The 22,205-nt window shown below is 42.2% G+C and overlaps 1 protein-coding gene across 1 annotated transcript in view; it reads right to left on the reverse strand.

Moving 5' to 3' along the window:
- LOC138283501 (complement component C6-like) overlaps positions 1–22,205 on the reverse strand; it is a 662,914-nt gene that overhangs the window by 223,489 nt on the left and 417,220 nt on the right. Inside the window, exon 8 of the mRNA XM_069221442.1 lies at positions 21,435–21,675. Within this exon, the coding sequence (XP_069077543.1) occupies positions 21,435–21,675 (241 nt within the window). The remainder of the gene's footprint in view (positions 1–21,434; positions 21,676–22,205) is intronic.

Genomic DNA, 22,205 nt, shown 5'->3' on the forward strand with positions numbered 1-22,205 from the left:
ACAAAAAATATCCATAATATACTTACAGGGGTTTTCAAAAAGCCCACTTCATCAATTAGTCTGTTATTATATCATACACCCACTACAGCAAACAGCATAGGGCAGTGGGTCAGCCCACTTCAGCCACTGGCTAACCTCAGTCTGGGTGGAGGCATTCTGCCTTTTCACAAGATGCCAGGGACTATGTCAATGTGTGTTTTTGGAGACCACAACATGTTTTACTTTAGGCAATTTATATTTAAGATTGATGAGGATTCAGCAGCTTCACAGTTTTGAAAAAGCTGTGATACATATGACAAGCCTTCACAAAGCCAAAACTCTGGTGGCCAACAGCATACATATTAGCTTTGTCAATGCTTGTTTTCATCTAGTGCTCTATAATCCTTGATTTTGTGTGATTGACAGTTCTTCAAATCAGCGACCAAGGATCATTGTGGTAGCTAAACATTCTAAAGTCATCACAGGAGCCCAGATACCAAAAGAGGTAAATAGTTTAAAGAAGTTGAATACAAGTGCCAAGGCCCCTTCATGAGAAATGCTCAATCGCTAGCTCAAACTGCAAACCTACAAATTACTGCTACTGCATGGAATGATATTTGGCAGATGTGCAATTAACACCCTAGTCTAAGTAGTAGACCTCGGAATGATGGATAACACTATAGTTTCACATTTCCCTTGTTCTCTAGTGAAGTTGTTCATAACCTTTTGATTTCTTTGGACCCTCCATTAATCATTCCTGGAAGCTGGGGACCCCAGCCTAAGCATTTTTGATGATCTAAATTGCAAAACTATACACAAACAATACAGAAGCAAATATTCATCAAACAAATACACAAATTACTAAATATTTTATTTAATTCACAAACAAATATAAAAAAAATTGTGATTTTAATAAGAAGCTTAGAGCATCTCTAAATTGAGTTGAGGTCATCCACCTGTATACTGTATTGTGTTTGATGCACTTTGTTGGACTTGGCCCTTTCTGCAGGCTCATCCTCTAACTTTTTGCCTTATGACTTCCTGTTTTTGCTGACTTTGATTTTGCTGACATTAGAACTCTATGCACTATACCACTGCTAACCAGTACTTGTGCTCTCTTCTTAAAACATGTTAGTTTGGCTTATACCCAAATGGCGTATTTAATTTACATGTTAGTCCATAGTAAAGTGCTACCTGTGTCAATGTCCTGTAAATTAAATGCTACTAGTGGGCCTGCAGCACCGATTGGCCTACCCACTTAAGTAGCACCTTAAGCACGTTCAGGCCTGCCATTGCAGGCTTTGTGTATGCAGTTTTAAATACTCATTTCGACCTGGCAACATATTCTTTTCCCAGGCCCAAACCTTCCTTTTTAATACAAATAGGTCACCCTAGGGCAGTCTCTGGACAGTCCAAAGGGTAGGGTGCAATGTATTCAGAAAGTAGGACATGTACATTTAAGTTTTACATTTCCTGGTGGTGACAAACTCTTAAGTTCATGTTTCACTACTGCAACGCCTACTTCTCCCATCGGATAACATAGGAGTTACCTTATTACATTTTATAAGTGTAGTTTCTAAATGTGAAGAGATAACCAGTTCAAGTTTTGGGTGTATGGAACTGAAACTCAAAATCCTAATTTATAGTGAAGTTGGATTTTAAATTACAATTTTAGACAGTTGGCATTTTCTTGCCTTACCTAATTTGTGCCTGCAACCTGTCTCTGGGTCACATGACATTTGGGCTTTGTGTCTCCCTCCTAGACAGTCACAAACAATGGTGAGCTTCAGTGTCACTGGATGGTTCACCATTGGCAGAATGAGTTGGAGGAACTGGGCTCAGCCCTACTTACACTTGAATAGGCTGCATCCTGTCTCCACACAAAGAGCTGCATACTCCATGTAGTTAGTCTATAGCCAGGGCCAGAATGGCAGGGTACCCATGCATTTCAAAGGCATGCCTCTAGAAGCTTCTCTCCATTTCAAAGGGACAACTTGGTATAAATACTGGACCTCAAACATCAACTCTTCAGTACACTTCTGGACCTGTGGATACTCTGCCAGGAAGAAGGACTGCTGTGCTGCTGAGAGGAGTGCAACCCTGATGGATTGCTGCTCTCTAGGAACTGCTGCCCTGCTGTGCTGACCTGTGCCCTGCTGCCTCTTGCCTGGGTGAACAGAGAACTGGACCTGCAACTTCAGCTTTGGACCCAATACACCAGAGGGACTCGGCTGGCCTTCTGATTTGAGCTTCAAGGACATAAAAGGCTCCCCAACATCCTGCACCAGTCCCTGGAGTCAGCTGCAGTGGGTTCCTGACCCCCAAGTGGTGCATCTAAGGTCCTGAAACTGTGGTGTGCTGCAAGGGAGTTGTATTCAAGCTTTTGGGCCCTTCACAACCGTGAATAGACCCATTCGTATCAAGACCTTTATTGCATTCCACTTGTCCAGGAATGAGGTTTCCACACATGCAGGTTGTTTGTGCTCTATTTTGGAAAGCAAAAAAAATTGGTCTTAATAGGAGGAAGCCCGGGCCAACTGTCCCAGCTGGAATATTGGTGCCCGTTCTGAATCTAGGCTTGACACCAAGATTCCAACTGAGATACCACACATTCCCCTTTGTTAATAAGAAGCGATAGTACGCAGACAGTATATATCCAATAATACAAACTATTTATACATGAAACATTATTGAATATAATATTAATAATACATCTAGTATATATTCTCCTACTACAAATGATAGTCTTGAAACCATTGTGGTGTTTGTTTATTACATTTAGGCTGTTGTTGCTTTGCTGGATAAACAACTTTAGAAGAAGGTGGGGTGATCCCTTGTCTAGTGCAATATTTCCCTCTTCAAGACTCTCTGGAACAGTAGATGGTGTACCACCTGTATTACTTCTGTCAAGTACCCTGTATTTAGTAGTTTTTGTGTTACCTTCTTTAAGACACTCTGGAACCTTAACCACTTTGCTCATACCCCAAACATTTGCATCCGTTAACTCTATCAACAGATTGCCAATCCTTACAATTTCATAGGCTCTGAGAACATAAAACCTCCAGATCTTACCAATCTACCTTGCATCATGCACACCCATTCCCCAACACTAAAATCTGTTGATTTCTTGCAGGGTTTATTTTCTTTCTTACTACCTGTGCCGTATTCACATTATTAAAAGATAGCTGTTTCATACCTCGCTTCATCTCCTCATATTGGTGACTAATATCAATAGACTTATCTAACGATAACTCATCCACTAAAAGTAACTTCTCTTATAATTTGGCATCCAATGTTTTGTGTGCCATCTGGGCCCAAATCATCAGGTCCCTAATAGGCCTAGGCAGAGTTCGCAGAGTTCTGCTATGTGGAACTCTGTAAAGTGCTGAAAAAACCCAGCCACGCTATGTGGAGTTCCGCAAGCGGTGGAGTTTGCATTGCGCCACTTTGTAACCCCTTGTGCCACATTATGCCTCTGACAGGCATAATGTATGCAAGAGGGCGTTCCGGCACTGGGGAGACAGTGAAAATGGTGCAAAGGAATCTATGGGATTCCTTTGCGCCATTTTTATCGCCATTTTTTAACACCTGCTAAGTGCAGACATTAAAAAGAAGCTCCTATTGATTAGAATTGGCCTCTGGATGGTTTACAGGATTAGCATCATAATTTGTGATGCTAGTCCTGCAAAGTGCTGGACTAGCATCACAAATTATGATGCTAGTCACTCTAACTATGGACATGGTGCAGCATATTATAAATTCGGCGCACATATGGTGGCGTTAGAGGGGTGCTAAGGGGAGCAAGAAAATTGGTGCTGCACTATGTTAAAGCTCCCAATGATTAGAATAGGGCTATGGATGTTTTGCAGGATTAGCATCATAATTTGTGACGCTAGTCCTGCAAAGCGCCGGACTAGCATCACAAATTGTGACGCTAGTCACTCTAACTACCGACATGGTGCACCATATTAGAAATTCGGCGCACACATGGTGGCGTTAGAGCGGGGTGGTAAGGGGAGCAGCGCCACTTTTCGTAAATATGCCCTATGTGTCTGCAGTATTCAGGAGCCCTGACACACCCCTTCCTAATACCGAATCGGTATGTAGTCGTAAATCCAATTTGCGATTCGGTAGCAGGTTACCGAATCACAAATTGGACTTGCTACATACCAAAATGCATTTTTGCGATCACAAACGTCCTGTTGGGCCATTTGCAATCGCAAAAATGTTTGATACATCTGGCCGTTTGTGATCTTGATGTAAAAGGAGTAGCCTGATACTTCTGTAGCTAAGCAAGCAGATGGGGTGTGAAACAACATTTAGAAAAAATATTTGTTAATGTATGGTTTGTTCATACATATAGGTGCATGAGATTTAAATTTGTTTTATTGCCCTGGCATCCAGCCACTAGAAGAAACACTTGAGCAATGAACTAGGTAACACTAGTGTAGGTGAGTTTAAATCAGGACAGATGGAAAGGGCAAAGGTCACATACACAGCTTATGCTTGAAGTACTACTTAGAAAAAGTGATAAGGAAGTGATGAATGGCCAGAAAGACCAGTGCACAACATATGAATGGGCTCCAAGGACCATGTCAGACCTCTTCTTATTCGGTGACTGCAAGGCGGCTCAACGTATGAGAAAAACAAACCGAATCTAAAGCAGACTAGCTTGTAAGGCAGATTCATACACATTCTTCTGATCCCTCAGGACTCGGGGTTAAGCTACTTGTGCCATTGTGTTATTTTCCAAACCTGCATCATCTATTTCCTAGAGTGGGCTGTCTGTCTATGTTATAGCATTTTCTAACACTTGGCAGTAATACACGTTACCAGCAAAATGATGGCAGGATAGAAACATTCATATTGCATTACTATAACAATGCATTATTTATGATGGAGGAGCTAGGACTAATGGCCAGATATATGTAGATGCAATTTTGCATTTCCTAAATAGCGACTTCATAGAAATGGCTATTTAGGAAATGCAAAATGCTATGTACCAAGATACCAATTTCCTAATAGCGATTCCTTCAAAGTAGGAATCGCTACTAGAAAATCGCAAATAAGGAATCCCATGCCATTTGTCACAATGGGCCAGTTTTACATTTCCCAAATAGAGATTTTCTATTTGGAAATTGCTAATTGGGAAATTCAAAACCAAGGATGGCTATGGGCAAAAGGTGCCCCGAAATGCACCCCAAAAATAGTGGTGCACATGTAGAGCACACATATGGCCCAGGGGCATGTGTGTGCTCTATTGCACTCTAAAAAAAAGCATTTTTGGGTGCTTTTTTAAAAACTGTACATGGTTACAATCGACTTGAAGTCAATGGTAATTGCATTTACTAATACTCATTTTGCAGTTAGGAATTGCTTTCAAATAGGAAATCCCTATTTGCGATTTCCTATTTAGGGAATCTCAAAATACGATTTCTACAGGTTACAGGGCATTTTGCGATTCCCTAAAGGCATTGGAAAAGGGTGTTTTGCATTTCATAATGGGCCGAAATTGTGATTCGGCCTGTTGAGAAATGCAAAAGGCTTTTGTATTTCTGGCCCTGAGTGTCTTACAGCAGCATCAAAGGTGCATTGGTTTTAATCTAAACAAGCACCCCACCAACCACATTTGGCATGGTTACTAATCAGGCAGAATGAAATTAGCACACGCATCCATTTGTTAATTTCACTCAGCATGATTATTAGGGTTTAGGCTTTTCTGCACCCAGATTAAAATTTTTGGAAGAATCTGATCTGATTTTTCTAGCCAGAAAAAACTGTTGGAAAATTGGCTTTAGACTTGGGCTGCATAGGCAGTCAAGTTGCATGCCACGTTTTTTTAATAGGGGGATGCATACAATGCATTCCACTGCTACATGAAGCTTCCCTGCTATCCCTCAGCCCACCCACCCCATGCACTGACCCCCGCATGGACTAGGGGATCAGTGTGTTTTCCAAGAAGGTCAATGGGCCCCACACAATAATTTTCCATTCCATGTGGTTTTACTTGCAATTACAGAGAATTGGGTGGTTTTAATGCACAGAAACTGTACAATTTCATGCAATCTTACTGTGATGTAAAATTGCCCCATGTTAGACCTGACACACTGAGGTATTGTTCCCCCAAACATTTTGCTTTTTTTACATGGTTATGCTGATTCTCTTTGAGTGGCTTCGAGGTGCTAGGTGCTTTCGGACTGTAAATACAGTGTGAAAGCATGTGCACCTTCCTACCTATTACCTTTGAACCACCCCCAACTTCAAAGGCACACTTCAGCATATCCAATGGTACCACACTTTAGCAACTTAGAGCTACATTTGCAGGAATGAGGGACGGATACGCTGGACTGTGTGGTGCACACTGCCAGAGGAGTATTTACTGTCCCCAGGAAGGTACCGCACACCTTTCCGACATTGGGGTTGGCCTAGCAAACTGGTCTCTGCAGTGTAGCACTCTGAAGTGTGCTTTCCAAGGATATGACGGTGTGCCCCTGTTCTCTCGTGGAGGTCTCAGGGACATCAAAGACCTCCCGTATCGGACCTACACCTTCTACCGGCATCATCTGGAGAGCGGTGCACTCGTAAGTACTTGCATTGTTGGCTGGACTTTATCTGGCAGCAGCGGTGCGAGCGCTGAAGCAAGTATACTTTCTGGAGTCTGGTTTTCACTTAGTGTGCTGCCTTCTAAGTATTGCCAGCATTTCAAGGAGTGTGGCCCTTCATCGCGGGGCCATGACACACATAAGAGGCTGGTTTGTTGTGAGAGGATTCACCTGTGCAGGGCCCCGCATGCCCTGCCTTCGTTGAGTAAGCCACATTTCTCTCATGCCACTGCTGATTGCATGCTCATTGTGTGTGGTGTCCATGTCATTGTGTGACCCTCAGAGGTGTGGGAGTCCCAGGAGCAGTGTTGTGTTCTACCTCATGCGGACCCACTGAAATTGCACCTTTTGCGTTTGTAGCCAGACAGTCTGATGTGACTCAAGCCATCACGCACCAGACATTGCACCTCATTCCAGGAACGCACAACATTTAACATGTGTTGGCAATCTGAAGTGTCTGGTGTGACTCAAGTCGTCGCACACCAGATACTGTGCCTCATTTCAGGGAGGTACACACATGGAATTTTCTTTGTGTGTTTAGCTGGATTGTCTGTTGCGGCTCAAGTCATCGTGCATGAGACGTTGTGCCTCATTCCAGGGAGGTACAACATTTAGCACTTTGTGTATGCAATCGGAAACTGTCTGGTGCGACTCAAGTCATTGCGCACCAGATGTTGTTCCTTATTTCAGGGAAGTATGGCATTGAGCACTTTGTGTTTTTGATCGGAATCATCCAGTGCGACTCGTCATCATGCACTTGATGTAACGCCTCCATTCAGGGAGGTGTAGATTGGTATCTCTTTGTGTCAACCAGGACCATCTTCTCACATCATCACGTCCCAGATGTTGCACCTCCTCCCAAGCAGGTGTGGGATGTGGTAACTATTCTGTATTATAGTGCCTGGCTCGGCTGGGCTCCACTGTGACCAGCATATGTCCCCCAATGATCCTACCCCATGCTTTGCATACCTGGATCCACATTGGAAGGCACAGTGCAGAGACCTCTCAGTGAACTTCCAGAGTAGTGGCCAAATGACCCTTCGTTTACTATTATCTGCTCTGCTGGCTTCTCTTTCTTCCCCCCATATTGTCCCTAGTGCCTGAGCAAGTGTGACTCCGGCCGTGTGCGGCCTAGCACCTGGGAAAAGGAAGTTCGCATCTTCAGCTAGTGATCTGTGATGAATTCCAGATTGATGATACTACTTCTTGTCAAATTATATTAAGAAGGTTTCATGTGATTGTCTTATAAGTAATTACTAATGAGTGCATCACAACTGTTTCTGTGCCCTGTCTTCCTGGGCCTAGCTCAAGTGGGTGGGTCACCCTTTATTTGTTGATAGGACACAGCCCCCCACCCTAAGCCCTTGATCCACCCCTAAATACTACCCCCAACCCTGACCCAGTCCCATTTACGTCACCGCCTCCTCTCCAAATCCACTAGATTGCTCTGTGCCTTTCTCTCTGCCTTTACCACGCATATGTGTAGTTTGGCACATGAGTGGTTAAGGCAGAGCAAAAAGCAGTTGTTGTTCAGGCAAGCATTGTTACGCATGTGTGGGAAATGTTCACGTTGTTGAGGGTGAGTTGTTTAGGGCGTTTCCTGTTTGGGCCTGGTAAAATGTTTATTTCACCAGGTCAAAATGCCAGTTTACAATTGCACACACAGGCTCTGTAATGGCAGGCCTGAGACATGTTTAAAGGGCTACCTATAAGGGTGGCACGATCGGTGCTGCAGGCCCACTATTAGCATTTAATTTACAGGCCCTGGGCACATGCAGTGCCCCTTTACTAGGTACTTATAAGTATATTAAATACACCAATTGGGTATAGGCCAATATTATCATGTTTAGAGGAGAAAGCACAATCACTTTAGCACTGGTTAGCAGTGATAAAGTGCGCAGAGTCCTAAGTCCTAAGACCAGCAAAAATGAGGGCAGACAAAATGGAGGAGTAAGGCTAAACATTTGGGGGAAGACTACCCAAAGGCTGACAGGTCTATCACCATGTAATAGAATATCTAGCTGTAGGTTTTATTATAGAGTAATAACAATTCACACATTAACGCCTGTCAACTTTAACACATTCTTTTCACAATAAATATATCAGGACTGGTACCTTTGTCATAGCACTTCATATTGAGCACTTTGTTTATCAAAGTACACAACTTCTGCCCATTCAAAACATGTACTCCTGGCTACCAACATGTGGGTGGGGAACAAGCCCCTCTCCTGGTAGTGCTTCTGAAAACCCTTTTTTTAGTTTGATCAGTCAACATCCGGCAAGAACTGCACTGTTAAGCCTGTCCTAAAAATGGGCAGTAAACAAGGAAGGCAGACCCACTAGGCCCATAAGGGCAAAATTACCATGTAATCTTGGCACTGATTTTTCCCGCTCTGAGGCCGAGGGTTGCAAAGGCAATGTAAGGAGAGCCCAGGGAGCAACTGTGACCCCTTCGACCCACTAAATGACGTCTAGGTCGATTTGTGTAATGTATTCCCCTTCAAAGACTTACCATAACTTTGTGTCAGCCTTCTCGTTTACATTAATATTTGTAGCATCATCTGTTTGGCCCATCAGTAAATGCGCCCCCAATGTCCACTATGCATTGGCAATTAGGATTAGCAATAACAAGACTTGTGAGCCGTTCCTCATTTTCGTTTTTTCGATTTTACTTTCTGTACAGTTTGAGCATAATTCTGGAATCGATTTCCCTTATTTTTTCACTTTTTACCTGATAGATTTTTTCTGTCTTCATTGTTATCTCGATACCTCACCTGTGCCTGCAGTAGTCATTTTTTAAAAGTTCGGCTCATTTCCCAGGGCTTCTTCTTGGATTAATTCCATGAATGGCATAGGACTCTGGCAGTGGAGTTCTGCTCCACGACCACAATCCCAGCACTGAATACTGAGAAAAAGAAGGGCACTGTGAATTTCCTTCTCCCTAATACGTAACCTGTAAATAATAGTTCTGAGTATTTCCCTTTTTAGGTAATCTTCTGACTTCTGCAAAGACTCCTCCATTATCTTCAATCGTCAACTCAACCCGGCGGAGGTGAACCCTATATTTGAAGTACAAGCATCCAATTTAAGGGATTTTATTTACTTTTTATTGTTTTTTCCCAATTTTCCCAATTTTAATAATCATAGTCATAATTTTGTCAGAAATCTCCCAATGGTGTTGTCATGGTCTGTCCTTGGGATCACCTATATCCCTTGTAATGAATGGATCTTAGTCCACTTGTTGCGCTTCCAGATGCGGTAAATGGCCCAAGTGCAAGTCAGAGCCTGAAACTTTTGACGCTGCAGACTCCAGGTGCAGTGGTACAACAGGTGCCAATGCCGAATGTGAGTAAGATCTCATTACAGTGATTGACGGCACAACAATTGAATGAGTGGTTGGATAGTTGAATACTCCTCGAAACACTTCCAAGGGTGAAGAGCAGATAAACCGTGTAAGGCTGGCTACATAATTAACTGAGCTAGTTGAAGGGACGATGGGAGTGAATAGGTTAGAAGCCTATACAGAAGAAGAGCTGAGATACTTGTGTCCGAGAATTACAAGAGAAGTGGGCAAGATACACCAGAAACTGGCAGACCTGGCAGGTAAGCACGACATAGAAAATGAGAAAACAAAGCATTTGAAACTAAGCTACAGGTTATACTTCGAGGCAAAGGATTTTGAGCATATGAGGTCAGCAGGAATGAAGGTGCAACTTAAAGAATTATTGCAGAGTGATTAGATTTGGGGAGCATTACAGAAGTGGGAAGGCAGATGGGCAAAGAAGAAGGATAAACAGAAACGAGATTCACAAGAAGGGTCTGAAGATGCTCAGAAAGAAAAGGATCCAGTAAAATCTTTACCGATGAGGGAAATTCCTGGAGTGCAGTTTGTTCATGTTCCATGGCACAGGAGTGATATTATTTCATTCACAAATGATTATCCAAAACTGAGAGACAAACCGGTTGAGTGGTATCAGCAGACAGATAGATTTGTGAAGCTTTCTAAATGTTTGTGGGAAGACCTGAATACCTTGTTGGAAATAGTGGTTCCAGCGGATTTGTGGGTTGAATGTAAGAGAGCAGTGGATTGGCCGATGACTGACCCGGAAAGGGATAGAGTTACAGGTGCACCATCACCTGAAGTGATGAAACATTACTATAAGGTGATTGAGTTCCTGAAGACGAGAATCTCGCCTAAAAATATTGACTGGCAGCTGATTGACAGGACAGTGCAGGAGACGAAAGAGTCAATACATACCTATTATGAGAGATTGTTGAAAGCGTTCAAGGAGTACAGTGGTAAAGAAGCAATTGAGCCAAAAGACATGTTGCACTTTGTGTTCAGGTTCATCGAATGATTGAGACCAGAAATAGGGCAGATGATTAAAAGTCATTTGATTTGCTGGCAAGCTAAGCTGATTGATGAGGTGCTGCAGTATGCAAAATATTGTAGTGATGAGATTGAGTTAAAGCAGAAAAAGCTGAAGCAGAAAGCGATGGTGATGCAAATTAAGGCAGCTAAAACAGCAGTACAGGGAGCTTTAGTGCGACAGATACAACAGCAGCAGGGAACTGTCATGTTCCAACCTCAGATGAGAGGTAGAGGTCGTGGAGTTAATATGACTCGTGGTTCGGATTTGAGTACTGTAGTGGTTCAGAATGATGTGCAAGGGATGAAAAAGAAGTTACTGTGTCATCTGTGCGGAAACGTGGGACACTGGAAACGGGAGTGTCCATTAATGGCGCAGGATGGTGTTGTTCAGCAAGGTGGTGATGTCAATACATTTCAAACTGTGAAAGTCCCTAGGATGAGAGGACTAAATCTGAATGTGCCGAACTAAGTGCAGAATTTCCAACCCAAGCAGCAGGTGCAAATGCCTTGTGCACAAGTGACACAGTTACAACCAATGCAGCAGCAGGTTCCTATGGTACCTAGACAGCAAATGCAGATACCTCAAGCCCCGATGGAACAGCAACAGATGATGCTTACTATGCAGGTCACAGGTCAGAGACAAAATAGTAATGGCACAGTGCACCAATTCCCATTACATAGTGAGAATGCAATAAACAATGAATGGATGAGTATTAGTTTGGATGAAGAGCCATGTATGCTTGCAGTGCCCTTAGAGGTAGATCAGAGAGGACCTATTGTGAAAGGAAAGGTGATGGGTCACAGAGTCTCATTCTTAGGGGACACAGGAGCTATACGCTCTACAGTGAGAAGTGCAGAAGTTCCGAACTTACCTCTTTCAGGTAAAACAGTTCAGGTTGTGGGAGTAGCAAACAGACAACTGACAAATCCAATCACAGATCCAGTACAGGTTGAGATTAGCAACTTCCAGGGACTGCATAAGTTTGTAGTCTGTGACACAAGTCGAGTATCCCTACTGGGAAGGGACTTACTGTGTAAGACTAAGGCCCTCATTCTGAGTTTGGCTGGCGGCGGTAGCCGCCAGCCAAACGGGAACCGCCACTTGGCAGCTCCGCGGTCAAAAGACCGCGGAGGCCATTCTGGCTTTCCCGCTGGGCCGGCGGGCGCCCGCCAAAGGAGCGCCCGCCGGCCCAGCGGGAAAGGCCCTGCAACAATGAAGCCGGCTCCGAATGGAGCCGGCGGAGTTGCAGGGGTGCGACGGGTGCAGTTGCACCCGTCGCGATTTTCACTGTCTGCAATGCAGGCCCCAGGCCCCAGGGGCCCCATGACACCCGTTCCCGCCATCCTGGTTCTGGCGGTGAAAACCGCCAGAAACAGGCTGGCGGGAAGGGGGTCGGTATCCCCATGGCGCCGGACCCGGCAGGGCGACCGCGGCTGTGAATACAAAAGGAAGCACCAACAGCCTGTTGGCAGTACTTCCGTGGTCGTCAACCCTGGCGGTCGATGACTGCCAGGGTCAGAATGACCCCCTAAATGTTCAATTAGTTGTTCGATTCTGGAATAGAGGTTCAGACAAATAGTGATGATTAGGAAGAACGGGCACCTGAAACTGAGATTGAAAGTGATAACGAAGAGTACCTGTTGTTTGAGTTTTTCTCTATGTTTACTGTGAAAGAGGTGCATGCAGACATGCAGGGAACAGTACAGGAAAATGTGTGGGACCTGACAGGTAAACAAGAGGGCTTAATCAAGGGAGTGGAGCCTCCTGAGCCCATTGCAGGTCCATCAAGAGAAAACACCATAGAAAAAGAGAAGGAGAAAAATCCAATCCTGAGAAGAATATTAACAGAAGGAACAAGAAAAGGAGATAATTGGCCTGAATCGCAGATAGGGAAGAAAAAGGAACTGGTCATAAATGAAACAATAGAGGAAGAAGTGGATACTACGAGAAAATAATTGACTGAAGGAGAATTAAGTGGTGATCGAAGGTTGAAAAGAAAGAGAATAGCATGTTGACAGTACGCAGGTCCTGAATGGGCATATGGAACTACCAATGAAAGGCAACACAAGTTTATGTCTTTTTGTTTTGATAGAGAAGTTTCAAGTCAGTATTTTGATATAACCTGAAGGTAATCAAGGAAGCTGAATTCTTGAGCTAATCTGACAAACCTAAAAGAGACTGTTGAAAATAATACTGGAAGAGACATTGATAACCAGATCTGACATAAACCTGGATGTGACAAGCTGCTAATCGATTTTTACAAAGGAAAAGGGTTCCTGGTTGTGAAACTGAACTATGAAAGAACATATATATTTTTTTTTACTGCATTTCATATAAGAGTTGCTTCTGCTTTCTGCTTCTTAACATATCATGGCTGAGCTAAACAATAAAGATAGAATTACTAGGCGCTGTAGATACATGAGTGTTGGATTGGCAGTTATGTGTGGAATAATGTTTATAATAATGATTGTGGATATGTTTGTTCATGATATGAAAAAAGCTACTATTACTCCTGCTCTTCAAACTACTACACTAACAGCTTTAGAGAGGTTCAAGCTAGATAAGAAATATTTGCATGATTATACTAATGCACAAGGAGAGCTTTCTTCTAACGTATTCTAGAGCTTGTTGAGTGAGTATGTTGGTACAATGGATGCAAGGAATAGTCTTGTGTTGTTGCAAACTCCTTCATCATTAGAAGAAGGGGTCACGTACTATAGTCTTCTGCTAACATATGGAATAAGCTGTAGCTTGCTACTAACAAGATTTTATAACCAAGAGTATATACAGTATTTTTATTCCAACTATGACCAGGTGTTTTCGTTTGTTCCTATTATTAGATATCTGAGTAAAGTAGCTAAAGAACAGGATATTGTATTAGTTAGAGGATTCTTTGAGCCAACACTAACATTTGGGACCCCATATGCCCTTCATAATAACCTCACATGTTTGCTTACACCTTTAGAAAAGAGCTTCATAGGGCATACCGATGATAGGAGAAAAGCATTAAAAGAAAAATTAGAAAAAGGTTTAGAGAGAAAGACTTATTAAAATGATTATGCTTACACTGCAATTAAAACTCAAGGGATATTAGCATTAGATGCATTACATGTAGGGAAGCTTTGTATATACAGGCCAAACTCACCCACTGATACTTTATTTGAGGGAACGAGTGAATGTAGGCATGTGTTTTTGTTCCAGAGTAAGTGGACGTTTATGCTGAATGGTCAGGACCCTGCTATTCCTGGGATCCTCTATATTTGTGGACATAATGCTTATTACCGTCTTCCAAGAGGATGGTATGGGGCATGTTATTTGGGTATAGTTTTCCCTCAAATTTACCAGATAGATGACTTAAAGAAGATTCTGAAAATGACTGAATTACATCATAAGCGACAGAGAAGGGAAACCTCTTCTCCAATTGTGGTAGATATCTTTGGTGCAGTGATTCCTTCAGTGGGAGTTAGTCTCAATTCGATCACAAAAGTTGTCTACTACTGTGGATAACATGCTGACGAATTTTATAGGGGCAATAATCCTGATAGATACTAAATTGGCCGCGGATAGAACTATGACGCTTCAAAATAGGCTTGCTTTAGACATTCTTTTAACGAAAGACGGCGGAGACTATAAGATGATTAATGCTAGGCATTGTTGCTCATTCATTCCAAATAATGAAAAGGAGATAAGAGACTTGCTCACTAATCTGACTAACTCAAGTAAGGATTTTAAAAAATTGAAAGAACCAGGTGTTTGGAAAAAGGTTGGAAAAGGATATGCTTCAGTGGGAAATTGGCTTAGTCAAATTTGGAATGGGGTATTACTAAAAATCATACAAGGAATATTAATTGTGATTACTTGTATATTAGGATTATGGAGTGCATGTAAATTTTGTCAAAAGATAAAATTGAAAAGATCTATAAATAATCAGATGAGGGAAGACAAAACAGGGAAAGCATTTATAGGGAAGATTTGAGAAGGAGACAAAATACAGCTGAAACGGAACTATCAAATGATGGGGAAAGAAAGGTGTGATGACTTATTTAGTCATCAGCGGAGGGACTGTTGACGCAGATATGCTAATTAGAAATTATTAATAAATGCTTATATGTTATGGTTTATAAAAGTTCATAGAGAAATTAATCGTAGAGAAAAATTAATGTGCATGTTTTGGTAAATGTGACCACGAGGTATGTCAGCCACTTATACAAACTTGTACTAAAAGAACTAAAAACGTGTGAAATAATGAAAATGTGTAATAATAATGTAGTAATATGTCATATTGAAATGTATAACCTATGTTTTGCATTATATTGTAGAATTAACTCAGCCAAAGTCATGGCTTACTTTCACCAGGCCTCATGCAGAAGCTGAATTATTAGAGCATACTGGAGAGAAGATGAGAGAATAGACTCACCTTGAACCACCGAGTGTTAAAGTTTGCTTAGCTCGAATTTTCTGCAATGTACCGAAGGACAGGGGATGATGGAATCAAATTGAAACAGTTATTTGAAGAGTAGATGTGATGTACTTTCCTAGGACTTGAACAATAGAAGCTCTGACTGGAGCAGAAGATGCAGCATTTTCGATACCTGATGAGCCAAATGATGAGGGCCTCGTACAGCGAACCAATCAACTAGTGGGGGATGGAGAAACATTAGAACTCAGAGATTTGTAAAATTTATATTATAGGTTAGAGTCATATCTGCTGATTGACTGACCAATGAGAATTATGGGGATGGACAGGAAAACTCTAATAAAAAGTCATGACAAGGGGCAAAAACTTCAGATGCGAGGGGAGAATTGATGACGTCAAGAGACGCGGTTCGAGATTCAGGTATTGGGCTCATGCTTTTGAGAGCCTGATGCGTTGCTGATCGATTGATGACCTGAGGACGAAGACTGACTTTGTTGCTGATCCATTTTGTGGATAGGTAGCTATGACAATAAGACTGATTAACTTTTGTGCCTTTCTTTCTAGGTACCAACTGAGCTGTTTTTATAGATTTTCTCTTAGCTAGATATTTTCCAAATTCACGTTTTCCAAATTGTTTTGCATGAAGTCCCCCATCCTTAATGCTAATCTGAGTTAGGTAAGGGTCCTTTGAGTGACGTTGACAGTGACAAATGATTGACTGATTGATTGCTGAACTCTGCTATCAATACCGTTATATTCATCTTTGTTGGCTTATGCTAAAGCATTTGAGCATATGTTTTCTCAAGTTCTGATTAGATTATGTTATTGGTGGTTGTTGGACTTTTGCTTATGCAGGGTCATCCTGAATCTTTTTGCCTCCTGCCTCCTATTTTTTTCTGACCTGTCGCTGTTGGCTTTTCAACTCTGAGCACTTTACCACTGCTAACCAGTGCTAAAGTGCCTATGCTCTCAGTGTAAAATGTGTACGTAATTGGTTCTCCATGATTGGCATATTTGTTTTACTGTTAAGTCCCTAGCAAAGTGCACTAGAGGTGCCCAGGGCCTTTAAATCAAATGTTACTAGTGGGCCTGCAGCACTGGTTGTGCCACCCACACAAGTAAACCTGTAATCATGTCTCAGACCTGTCACTGCAGTGTCTGTAAGTGTATTTTTACACTGTAAATTCGACTTGGCAAGTGTACCCACTTGCCAGGCCTAAACCTTCCCTTTTCTTACATGTAAGGCACCCCTAAGGTAGGCCCTAGGTAGCCCCAAGGGCAGGGTGCAGTGTATGGATAAGGTGGGACATATAGTAATGTGGTTTATATGTCCTGACAGTGAAATACTGCCAATTTCGTTTTTCACTGTTGCAAGGCCTGTCTCTCTCATAGGATAACATGGGGGCTACCTTTAAATATGATTAAAGTGTAGATTCCCCTAGAGAGTAGATGGACATGTGGAGTTTGGGGTCCCTGAACTCACAATTTAAAAATACATCTTTTAGTAAAGTTGATTTAAGGATTGTGCGTTTGAAAATGCCACTTTTAGAAAGTGAGCATTTTCTTGCTTAAACCATTCTGTGACTCTGCCTTGTTTGTGGATTCCCTGTCTGGGTCAGTTTGACAGTTGGGTGGTTTTTCACCTCGCATTAGACAGTGACACAAAGGGGGCTGGGGTTTAACCTGCATTTCCTGATTAGCCATCTCTGCTAAGAGGGAGGGGTGGAGTGGTCACTCTCATCTGAAAGGACTGTGCCTGTCTCTGACAATGCCGGCTCCAACCCCCTGCTGTGCGTCTGATGCCTTGCCTGGGCAAGGCAGTATTTCACAAGTAGGTGTGAGTCCCCTTTGAAGAAAGGTGACTTCAAAGACTAAAATGGGTATAAGAAGGGCATCCAAATCTACAGACTTTAGAAACACTTCTGGAACCAAGAGGAACCTCTGCCTGGAGAAGAGCTGATAGCTGAGGAAGAAGTGCAGCCCTGCCTGTGACTGTGCTTTGTGGAGCTTTCCTGCAGTGCTGCTTCTGCCAGAGTAAGAGGGCAAAGACTGGGCTTTGTGTGCCTTCCATCTTGTGAAGAAATCTCCAAGGGCTTGATTTAGAGCTTGCCTCCTGTTGTTTGAAGTCTCAGGGACAGCAAAGACTTCTCTATGCCAGCACCTGGAGTCTCTGGAGAGACTCCTGCTCTGACAAGTAGTGCCCTATCCAGTCCCTGGGCCCTTGAAAGGAAAGCTGGTGGAATCCAAGGAAATCGACTTTGGACGACTTCGGACCGACACCGCTGCTGAATCCGGTAACGCCGCCTGCACCTGACGCCGTGACCTTCGCTGGAACGCGACGCTCTTCGCAGGCCCGACGCCGCAGCAGCCCCACTGAAGTCCGCGACTCCGTGGAAGTCGCCGCACCACGTCGTGACCGACGCCACTCGAAGTGCACGGATTCAACGTTTCGCACAGACGCCGCGATTCCCGACTTCGCGCATCGGCTTGTTTTCACTCTTCACCAAAGGTACTGTACTTGGGGGTCTACACGACTCCGTGTCCGGCGCCGCTGGTGTCGGCTTGTTGGGAACGACTCCGTCACGACGCCGTGTTAACATCTCATTGAAGCAATTTTGTTTCTAAGCGCTATTTTTGAGTTTAATCTCTAAAAAATTCATAACTTGACTTGTGTATGTCGGATTTTTGTCGTTTTGGTCTTGTTTTGTTTAGATAAATATTTCCTATTTTCCTAAACCGGTGTTGTGTCATTTTGTAGTGTTTTCATTAAGTTACTGTGTGTGTTGGTACAAATACTTTACACCTAGCACTCTGAAGTTAAGCCTACTGCTCTGCCAAGCTACCAAGGGGGTAAGCAGGGGTTAGCGGAGGGTGATTCTCTTTTACCCTGACTAAAATGAGGGTCCTTGCTTGAACAGGGGGTACCTGACTGTCAACCAAAGACCCCATTTCTAACAGTGGTCATTAATGAACTAATTCTGAGTTGATTAAATGAAGTTTGATCTAACCTGGTGACTTAGGGGGTTATTCTAACTTTGGAGGAGTGTTAATCCGTCCCAAAAGTGACAGTAAAGTGACGGATATACCACCAGCCGTATTACGAGTTCCATAGGATATAATGGACTCGTAATACGGCTGGTGGTAAATCCGTCACTTTTCCGTCACTTTTGGGACGGATTAACACCTCCTCCAAAGTTAGAATAACCCCCTTAGTATTGTAACTAACAGGGAAATAAAATTTCTAAAATGTATAATTGAGTTGTGGTTATTCATGAAATGTTGATTTATTGTCTCATGCTTAATGATTCTCTTAGTGGTTGTTGATTGATTACATTGATAATTGATGTTCATCAATTACTACATAGCTTCATCAATTACTACATAGCTATGATACTTCATGCAATCCAAAAGGTTCATCAGCCTATATGTGTCCCCTTGTAAGTCTACTTACTAAGGACCAGGCACGCCTGCACAGGCTAAACCTATTTTGATGTGCGGAGATCTCCACCAAGAGTGTGGAGGACTCTGCACTCGTGAATCCCACTAAAGTGTAGGAAAATGGGACTTCCTAGGAGTTCGTAGCCTTGAAAATTTGGCAACAGTTACAAATATTGTTGTGGCCATTCACAAACTTCCCTTTTCCAATCTGTGAAAATTAGAATTTTAAATCCAGCCAGTGGCTGGTGTAAATCACTTTCTAGGGTGAGAAAGCAAATTAAGTACCCCTAGATTTTTTGAAGATTTAGGGAGGAATCTTCTCCACAGGGAAAAATCCCTGAGGAAAAAAAATATATACGCAACGTGTATTTTCACAAGGGATCCTATTCCAAGTGTAGAGTTCTCCACTATGGAGAGTTTTGCGTATTGGGAATAGGATCCTACTGGGAATGTCACTTGGCCTTATCAGAAATATGAAAGAGACCAAGGGGAGTGAAACCACACCATTCTCGGAACCGGAGTCTCTTTACAAAAAGTATACAGAGACAATCAACAACTATTTTCCATCAGAGGTATGTTATTTCCACAGATGTACTAGCAGCCTGTAGCTTCATCATAGGGTTTTACCTCCACCAGGAGGAAGAGTCTCTAGATGTAGAGACATGGTGGGACATGTGAAAGTGGGCAGAGAAGAAAAATTACCTCCTACCACAGAGATATGCTATTTATTAAACCCAGTCCGGGGTAAGATTACAAAAAACTGTGAGATATGTTGGGGATGATTTATATTCCCTTCCCATCTACTAATATGATCGATATGTTTCAGCCTCCTTGTGCCTAGAAAGGTCTCAGCTTTCTTCAGGATTGTAATATGTCAGATCCCCGATGGTACCAGAGAGGTCAGTCCTCACTGGGACTTAAGATGTAAGTTCAATGACTTAATTAGTCTGGGAAGTTAATTGCTATTCTCTGAAAAATAAAAGAAAAAAATGAAAACAAACCCATGGACTTATACAAAAAGTCAGTGATTTATCATTTAATGAATTCCCATCATAAATTCAGAATTTGGTATATGCCCTATGAAGCAAAAACAAAGTAGACAGTGCATCCTTATGAGTATATCTTGCCCAGCTATGAGATATCACGGTGTCTTCGGATGGATACTGATAAAAGTAGTCATTTTCGTAAAAAATAACAGTGATCTACATAGTGTGGTAACACAAGTTGGGTTGTCAGAATAGTGAATACATTAAGACAAGTTACCGTATATATACCCAGATAAAGAATTATTTAGAACACAGCTGTGTCTCTAAAAGCGCTAATGGTGTAAAGCTTTTAAAAATAAGTTAATCACTCAAAATTACAGAGGGTTCAAGAGCAAATGAGGACAAGATAGAGGTAGTGCCCCATGCAAACAGCCGGGTTTGACCCACTCTGTAGTGATTATTGCATTGTGTGAATAGGCTACGAAATCCTGAGAAAATAATGAATAAACAACAAGTAAATAAATAACAAGTATACCTTTGATGGGGAATGCTAGTGCCCCATAGGACGCGGGGAGGAGGCAGTCAATTATCAGCACAGCCTTGTGGAAGAAAGGTAGGACTTCCATTTGGAAAGTGAATAAATAATTAATCTGAGATGCTTCTACAAGTAAAACTCACATGATCTCTTGACGCAAGAGTCTCTTCATAAATAAGTAAAGGTAATGGATGAAAAACTAAAATTAAGAATACCCTTAAAATAAATGGCCCTTGTGGCAAGGTCATCATTATGATAAAGGTCTGTGTTGGCCATGGGAGGCGACTATCATACCAATTAAGACACACATGTTCATCAGACTGTGAGTATTATGAATATTGGCATCCCATAGGGTACGAGCAGTTTGATGTATCATTGCAAACTCTCATGGAGGGCAGTCCCATTTCTTTGGGGGCACAGATCCCTTACTCATCAACAGTTGTAGCATCCTCCCGAGCTCGGGAGCATGAAAAGTAACACACCACATACAGCTCTCTGTAGCAGGCATCTTTATTCCTCAGCATACGAACACACACTGCATTCTGATTAGGTCAGAACCATTCTTAACCACACCTTATCACCTCCCAGAAAGCTACGTATTTCCTCTATTTAGTCTGCCTTGAAAAGTGAGGGTCCAAGTCACAGGGACTTATTTACAATCCCATTGCACCCATGAGTCACCTTTGATATGGGAAAATGTGGAGCACCAGGGGTACAAGGGGCTTGTAAATACGCCCCATGGTCTCAATACTACAGAGACCATTCGTTTATTTTTCTATAACAGACCACAACTATGGGAGTTTGTACTCGAAAACCAAAAAACGTTTTAAAAGTTTGGCGGGAAGTAGTCATGGTGGATGTTACTGTCCATCAAAATTTTCCTACATTGACAGGAACAGCCATGACTAAACTGTGTCAATAGAGAACCCTTGGAATGACAAAGGTATTGACCTCAGCCATACTAACAGAGGAATATCAGTCCACCATCCTCGAAATCAAGCCCCAAGTCTCTAGTCCACATTGGCAAACTAAGAAATTTTTTGAAAACATTTAGAAGACACAAACACACTTGTTTTCCAATGCAATATGCTAATAGGGGCGTACCTGAGCTTTTCAGTTCTTCAGCGCTGTACTGATACAGGAGATCATAGGTTCCGCCCATTGACCCAGAAATAAAATAATGAGTCCCAAAGTCTTCAAATATTCTACTGTACAAAGCATAATTGTACTCCAAAGGCAAATGTTGAAGGGATTTCAAAAAGACATCCGAAATCCAAAGGTCATTTTGTTTCAATGTGAAATTTGAAACCGAGATCACTTTGTGGACCCTGATGAAGTTGGAATTCTAGATAAAAAACAAGAAGAAAAAAGTGGTGCAAAAAATGACATACATGTAATTGACTATAATTGTCATATCAGGCTATAAACACTTGTGTACTCATAAGCTCTCTTTACAAATGTGGAGAAATTCTAATTCAGAGGGATAGATTGTTTTCCCCCTCAGATCAGGAATACGACTCTTGCACCTTAATTTATTTTTCAGGACACATTTCACCAGTGAAAATCCAATGAAATACATCCTGGAAAAAAGTCATTGTAATGAGTGAAAATCCCACAAAAATAAGTACGCAAACACTGAATTCTTTGGTTATACCTCAATACGAAGAATGGAACAATGGAAATGTTGCAGTGGGATATACTGAATACTGTAGAATCAGTATTTCACACAGGAGAAGCTCCAAGGCAGGTAATTATGGCAAACTTGCAATTAGAAAGTAATATTCATTGCAATAGGTTCTACAATGCAACAATGAAGCAGATGAGCCAAGCAACTCTATGGATTCACTTATAAGGTATTGTTGTGGAGGGTATTGA

Source organism: Pleurodeles waltl, chromosome 1_1, assembly GCF_031143425.1.
Source record: "Pleurodeles waltl isolate 20211129_DDA chromosome 1_1, aPleWal1.hap1.20221129, whole genome shotgun sequence".
Classification (NCBI taxonomy): Eukaryota; Metazoa; Chordata; class Amphibia; order Caudata; family Salamandridae; genus Pleurodeles; species Pleurodeles waltl.